Here is a 7591-nt window from a genome sequence, read left to right as displayed (position 1 = left end):
TGGGAAGACCTTCTAGTGGCCTTCCAGTACCTGAAGAGTCTACAGGAAAGCTGGGGAGGCGGTTTTTACCAGGGTATGTACTGATAGGATGAGGGGTAATGATTTTAAGCTGGAAGAGGTTAGACATTAGGAGGAAAAATTCTTTAGTGTGAGGGTAGTGAGACACTGGAACAGGTTGCCAAGGGAGGTTGTGGATGTCCCCTCCCTGGAAGTGTTCAAGGCCAGGCTGGATGGGGCTCTGAGCAACCTGGTCTAGTGGAGGCATCCCTGCCCATGCAGGGGGGGTTGGAACTAGATATCTTCCAACCCAAACCATTCTATGATGAGAATTCTTTCTTGCTTGAAATTTTACATTAATCAGAACTCAGTTAAAAACAATCATTTATTTTTCCTGTCAAGTTGTGAGCAGTAGGAAAGAATACACAAAAATGATCCATAGGGATAAGAAAAAAAAGTAACAAAATATTTTTGACATTATTTAGAAAATGTATGATCTATAAAACCTGATGATCCAGAAGGTCTGCCCTAGTACATTGCTTCCAGGACCAAGCAACACATATCAGTCTTTTAGGTCCTTGATATCCTTAGGAGTCCACGGATGCGTCTGACAAGAGCTTGAATAAAGGTGTATCGTGACCGAACCTTAGAATATAACCCTTCAATATCCAGAAGCTTCTTCTGCAGAGATTCACCAAAGCTGTTCGTGGCTTCAATCTGAAGCTGAGAAGCAAGAGATTAGTTGCAGTCATCAATACAGAATCTTCTCTTTCTGGAATGTTTGCTTATCTGTCATTAACTACCTGTCAACACTTTACCACAATTTACTCTCTAAAGCACTTTCCAAAGTACAATTTTTTTCTGACTGTCCTAGTAAGTACTATTTGTATCCTTCCCTTATTTTTTTCTCTCTAAATGATAAAATGTTCAGCCTTTCTACACAGTTTTTTGCATGACTCAGGGCATTTACAGGTCATCCAAATACTACCACCCAGCAATCTCTTTAACTTTTAGGAATTAAACAGCCTTACATAATTCAGCTTCTTCACTTATAGTCATACCAATACTTCTAAATAAAATTTCCTAGTCCTTTAAGGACTGTTCAGGATTTAGAGCCCATCCACAAAGACAACATATTTTCATTAATAAATATGCAAACAATCCCTGAAAAAAATGTTATCGTTTATGTATTTTAGCAAGATGTTACTGTATATTTTACCTTGAACTAATTATATAAAAGGCAGATGCCTCATCAAAAAAATACACAGAACTGTTCTTATAATCACAGAATCACCAAGGCTGGAAAAGACCTTTAAGATCATCAAGTCCAGCCTATGACCAACACCACCACATCTCCAGACCATGGCACTAAGTGCCACATCCAGGCTTTCCTTGAACACATCCAGGGACGGTGCCTCCACCACTTCCCTAGGAAGTCCATTCCAATGTCTAATCACCCTCTCTGTGAGGAAGTACTTCCTAATATCCAACCTAAACATTCCCTGGTGCAGCTTGAGGCCATGCCCTCTTGTCTTGTTGCTAGTTACTTGGAAAAAGAGCCCAGCCCGCACCTAACTACAACCTCCCTTCAATAATTCTAGATCTTACAAAGGTATTTGAAACTGCACAGGTTTTTGAGCAGTTTTTTTCTGCACTTAAATGTCAGTGGGATTTATTAATAAAAATTTTATTTTTTTCTGCCACCTCTGCATCAAATTTACACAAACCAGTAAGTTGCTGTGTAACCAGAAATCAGTTATTTGCTAGCATTCACATTTTATAGCCTCTTCAGTTTCTTGTTACCCTTTTTCATCTAATTTCTCTACAGCCTAGCTGCAACTGACCAGTAGTAAACAGCTATAGGATCACTGAAAACTGGGAATCCTGGCCTTATGAGTCATGCAAGGGTAACTGATGTTTTCAGAAAGCTGTTATGAAAAAAATACATGCCATTTGACTGGTTTACAATAAAAAAATAATTTTTTTGTAAGTGTAATTTTTCATGTAACTTTTAATATTAAAGCTTGAAAATAATGTGTGCAGCAGCACAACTGCTACCTGCTTAAAAAAATACTTTCAAAAAAAATATCATTTAATTAATCCTACATTAAGTTATATCCTTTTGGTGTTACCACAGGTTGTTCACAGGTGGGAAACCCACAGCCTGACTGCTCTCAGTAGCTGTATGGTACTCAAGCACATTCTGTACTTCTCAGCAGACTGTCACATCTCACCTGCTCTATATCGTGCTGGCTCACTCGATTCAGTCCGCTACTGAAATCCAAGTGGGGCTCAGAACCAAAGGAATCTAGTGGCAGAAAAAGAGACATTGATATTATGTTGGCTGCTCCACACTACCTTCTCCACATCCAGTTATAAAATGAGCTTAAAATGCAGTGTTTCAACTTTGTCAGAGAACTTGGGGTTTAGAAGTGGTACTAATTTTTTTTTTACTTAAATGATTTAGAGAAAATAGGGTAAGTTAGAGCCATAAACTATTTTGATCACACAACATGGCACTTTAGGCAAAAAGCTCCTCTCCAGATCACTTCTCCCTTTCCAATTTCCTTCCATTCCTGATTTATTTTTTTTAACAACAAAAATTAAGCAAACTTTAAATCTTGTGACTCAATGGTGCCTACAATTCTAAAAATATTTTTTAAACCACCAAAATTAAGCTTGGTTCTTAATTTCATCTTAGATTATTATTTGAAATATTTTACTAAGTTGTTTTGAATCACTGATCTGATTATTTGAACTTCACGTGGTTTGAATAACAGGTATTTTTTAAAAGTTAGTTTTACTTTCCTTTGAGCTTATGTGTAATAGACAAAACCCAAGTCTATGACTCAACAATATTGCCAGTTCTCCAGCAGAAAATTCAAAGGTATGTCAAATCCAAACAAAGTCTCTTTTTTTAAATATAAACAGCAAAATATTAATCATAGTAAATAAGTTTTAAAATTAACCATCAGAAGTTATTCGAAGGCCCTTTTATGCTTTACCTTGCAGCCTTCCTTTTTTAAATGACATCCTGGAGGACAGCAGTGGGTCTTGAGAGTCAGAGGGTGTGCAATGCAGTAGATAGTGTTCCAGATGACGCCAAAGAATGAAGAGACATGTTTCTATAATATCTGCAGACACATCTAAGTGAAGGAATCTAATTTTTTTGTCTTTAAATTATTCATTTACTACATGAGCATATTTACATGCTTGGAAGCAGCCGAAGATACTGTCTCAATGATCTGTCACCTCTTCCAGCAGAAGCAGCCACTGCTATGGAGTGACAATAGGTTTTTTGCACTTTGCTTACCTGCTTCAGGGCTATGCTGGCTAGGGTACTTCAAGGACTGCTACTGACCCTGAAGACGCTTTAAACTAGCACCACACCTGATGTGATTTGTAATGGCAGCTCAGCTGTACAGACAGTGAATTAAAGCTGAACTTTCAAAGCCTGGGGATGGCAGTAACATCTTCAGTTACAACACGTAAGTCTGGAATAGCGTATCTTTCCCAAAGTAGGTTTCAAAGGAAAATTCTGGTCTGCTGCAGGCAGTTTTGTGCATGACTACTTATCTTCCACCACACTTCTTCATATGTGAATCTTTAATGGGTCTGGATACTGAACTGAAGATCTGGGCTATAACAACTCCTCTGTTATAAAGTTGCAGGAAGTCCCAGCAGGTTCTCCATTATGGGAATTGCTAACGTTAAAATATTTACATTCTGACAAAAGCAGAACAATACCCTCTTACTAATTCAATTTTCAGTATTTCAAATTTCTCTTTTGCAAAAAAAGTCTTGTTCAAAGTGGTCAGAAATCTATGTAAAAAGAACCTGTTCCTATTTTTCTTCATCCCCTTGAGGGTCAGTTCAATTTTAGAAGGATACAAGAACACAGAGAAAGCAGCTTGGCTTGGTTGTTTATTAGCTTCACCAGGCGTCGCCTTGCCAAAACGTATTTTTGGGAAGTGGAGATTTTGTCAACCCCAGCTGGCATAACTGACTGACACAGCTGTGATAAGAAGAGGAAAAACAAGAAGACTGTAGTAAACCACAGAGCATCAAAGGAAATAAGTAAATAAAATTACTAATCAATATCTAGAACTTCCTTGTCAGCTACTATTTCTTCAAAGCTCTGCTCTGTATTTTGAATTTGCATAACCTTGCTGACAAGAAAAAAAAAAAAAAAAAAAAAAAGGAGAAATTCAGTCTATCCCAAAACAACTATAATGAAAACCCACAACTTTTACAGAGTTAAGCCAAGTTTTTCCTCCCCGAAGTTTTAGGTCACTCATTCTATGGAGGCCTCAATCAACAGTAGAAAGGAATATCCACAAGAACTGCAACTATTTACTTAACTAAGATGCTTTGGAATGTCTGTTACAGCTATGTCTAAATTCCAAACAAACAGTACAGAGACTACAGAGTCATAAGAACTATTACCTCTTTTATTTCATCTGGTGGTAGTTGCTCCACATTTTGCAGTTTGTTAACACTCTGACGATGGCTGTCATAGTAACTGAAGAAATCACTCGTGCTCTGTTTCAGCAGGTAGAGGATAATGCCCAATCCAGGCAAGTGCCAGTATGGGACCACTGGTGCTTGTGTATCTAGAAAAGAGGATGCAGGAGTCACAATCAATTGAAGGAAAAAAAATAAAAATAAAAAGAATATGGTATGCTCTCTGTCAATAAAGTTGTGAAAGACATGAAAGCACTGGCAAGTTTATGTTTTATACTTCTGTGTCAGAAGTCACACCAATGGAAGTCTAGGCAAAGAGTCCTGTGGCTGCAGTACTAGAAGGCAGTCAGCATAGTACAGTACTGAGTGCAACACGTGAAATATAACTAGACCAGAAGATGTTTATTTAAATATTTAACCACTCAGCTGTGTAACAGCACACTGTAAACTCTTGTTATGGGGTGTAATAAATATTTACAGTCAGCATCAAAACCCATCTTACATGTCATAAATGAGGTCCTAGTGTCACATAATATAATAGAACACAGATGCTGAAAAAAAGAAATCCTCACCTTCCCCTGTACTATTTTTTTACATAAGTATTTCTTTACTGATATATGTGTTTCTGAGCTGCTATGGGAAGTGTATTAAAAAGAACTTTTTGGTCACGTTTGTTTTAACTTGAATTAGTTTCATGATTTGGCTTAGTGCAAGGCTGTGCAAGCATGTGTTCCAGAATTAGAAAATGGGCAGCTACAGTACTGGCATAAAGGGAGTCGAAGTGTATGTGAAAGTACAGCCTCTGGTTCATTATCTTCTACTAGCCCAAGTGTCACACCTTTCAGTATCATAAGATAGCAAGCCAAAAATCTCACCCTGTCGAGGCCCATCTCGGTTGGTTGATTCTGACAGGCTGGGAGTAAACAGACAAACAGCGTGCTGAAAACTGGGGGCACTTTGCAGCATAAGTGACTCACAATATTCCATCACGTTTGCACAGATCTGCCAAAAGAAAATATTAAAGAATGACAACATGTCAGTCACGATATCTACAGGCTTCAGAGTGTTAATTTTAAATGGATCAATGTCTGTAAACAACAGGATTTGCTTCCTCTTTTCTCACCAGAATGTGATGATTCTTTTTTCTGACCAGTTACAGCCCCTCTCTCTATTTCAAGTCTAGGACTTGCAACCTTGCCTCTTTCCCAAACCTACTAGTTGAAATTTCTGGTCAATTTAAAGTTCCTTTTGGCTCTTAGTATTAGCCATTGCCCTCTATATCCAGTCTTCATTTTGAAAATTTCTGATCAATTTAAGGCTTTGAAGTTCACAAAGTTTGCACCAAGAACATTAATGATTGCTAATGCAAATTTAAGTAACCAGTTGTTCAAGCTTTACTCAGACAGAACTAAAATGTGGGATCCTACACCAAACTAAAAGCAGCGTAGAGCATTACCACTATCATATGGAAGTGTGACAACTAAACAAATCTGCACAGCAGGTAAAATGTCACAATCTGAGACTGAGCTTTTTGTGTCCTTACCTGTTGCATGGCCAACTCAATTTCATCCCTCTTGTTCACTCTGTCTCCCTCTGTGTTATCATCCTGCAGCTTAAACTGACGCAGTCTGTCTGAGCCACCAAACCGACTCAGAAGTCCTAAGCACTGGCGCTGCCGTAAGAAATGTAACATTTTAATTAGTATCTCTACAAATTAAGTGCATGGTTCTTTTCGCTCAAGTGATACACACCCCTTGAAACACAACAGCAAGGGAGCAATGCAAATAAAACTTTCAGCACTTTGTAAATCTAAATGTTTCAAACACAATGTTTTAACTCACCTTTAATTAATTTAAAAGTTAATGGCACCCTAAAACAGTTCCTTGAGAAACGAATGTGATTCAAAAGCACACAACTCTGCCTTATGTCTCTTCCAGTCTATTATGCTGACAAACATCAACAACAATTTACATTTCCCCATTCCCACTTAAAACACCTCTAGCCATATAGACAAAAGAACACAATCTGGACATGAAGATAACAAGCTGCATAAAAGTGGATTGCAAAAATCAATTCAATAGTTCCATAAAAAGAAGTAACAATCAATAAATTTGTTTTTAGTTTACATGTGGTTGTTGAGATCACCAACGTGCCTCAGACTGTAAGCCAGTTTTGTGTGGAATGCCAAAAGAATAGATATCAAAGATGAAAGGTTTTTTGGTAAATATTTTTTGGGGAGAATAAAACACTTAAATCCTTTTATTACTCGATGAAAATAAAGGGACAAACTAGAGCAAAAAGTTACAATAACAGATGACTGATTCACACAGCGTTGCCTAGAACATCTCTGTTTTCAAATTAATTAAAATTCTATATAACAAAAGAAGAAAAAAAAAATTGTTTTCCTATGGGAACTTCTTGCTGACAGGATGCAGCAGAACACCGGGTACCCCTGCATTACAGCAACCATTTACCGCTTGCTACTTTGCGTTAGCCTAATAGTTACTATCAAAGTGTCCAGAGAACGCATCCTTTTCTTGCAACCAGAAGTATTTAATAGGGCAGCCTCTTCCACAGATAATTTTTAAGAAATATTTCTTTATGAAAGGCCTTGCTCACAGGAACCACAAAGCTTTAAAAGCATTGCTGAATGTCTGAAAAGATAGCTTTTAAAAAAGATGTACTCTATCTTGGCTTTCATTCTAGCTTCTAAGTCATTAGAAAATTTTCAAAAGAGGAGCAAAGAAATAAAAAAATTAGCATGTTTGCTACTCCAAATTGTTGAGCTGCGGATAAGCTTGTGGCAAAACAGAGTATTTCTGTCTTACTTCACGTTCGGTGTTGACCTCAGATTCTCATTCTCCTCCACACAGAGTGAATGCTAATCCAGGTAAAGAAACAAAGTCCCTGATACAACTCTGATGTTGCCAAATGTTAACTTTTCTACTTGGTTTGGTGAGGAATAATAATAAAAAAAAAAGCCAAAACAAAAAGCAACCCATAATCCAAAAAAACAAACCACCAAAACCACACAAACCACCCCCCACAAAACAAACAAACCACCACATAGTCTTCTTAATGGTAGAAAACATTCTTTTCAGAACTGCTAACAATCAGACTACAAAACCAT

General features: G+C 37.5%; 1 protein-coding gene across 3 annotated transcripts in view; it reads right to left on the bottom strand.

Moving 5' to 3' along the window:
- Positions 1 to 364: 364 nt before the first annotated feature.
- NUP205 (nucleoporin 205) overlaps positions 365 to 7591 on the bottom strand; it is a 51068-nt gene continuing 43841 nt past the window's right edge. For all 3 annotated transcript variants that reach the window (XM_051629487.1, XM_051629478.1, XM_051629469.1), the window contains 7 exons: positions 6005 to 6133; positions 5337 to 5463; positions 4444 to 4610; positions 3889 to 4012; positions 3003 to 3131; positions 2232 to 2305; positions 365 to 720 (listed from right to left, as the gene is read on the bottom strand). In XM_051629487.1, coding sequence (XP_051485447.1) covers positions 568 to 720; positions 2232 to 2305; positions 3003 to 3131; positions 3889 to 4012; positions 4444 to 4610; positions 5337 to 5463; positions 6005 to 6133 — 903 coding nt within the window. In that variant the 3' untranslated portion in view covers positions 365 to 567. The remainder of the gene's footprint in view (positions 721 to 2231; positions 2306 to 3002; positions 3132 to 3888; positions 4013 to 4443; positions 4611 to 5336; positions 5464 to 6004; positions 6134 to 7591) is intronic.

Source organism: Apus apus, chromosome 1 (genome assembly GCF_020740795.1).
Source record: "Apus apus isolate bApuApu2 chromosome 1, bApuApu2.pri.cur, whole genome shotgun sequence".
Lineage (NCBI taxonomy): Eukaryota > Metazoa > Chordata > Aves > Apodiformes > Apodidae > Apus > Apus apus.
Note: the sequence above shows the minus strand (reverse complement) of the source record. Positions and strands in the feature narration are given on the sequence as shown.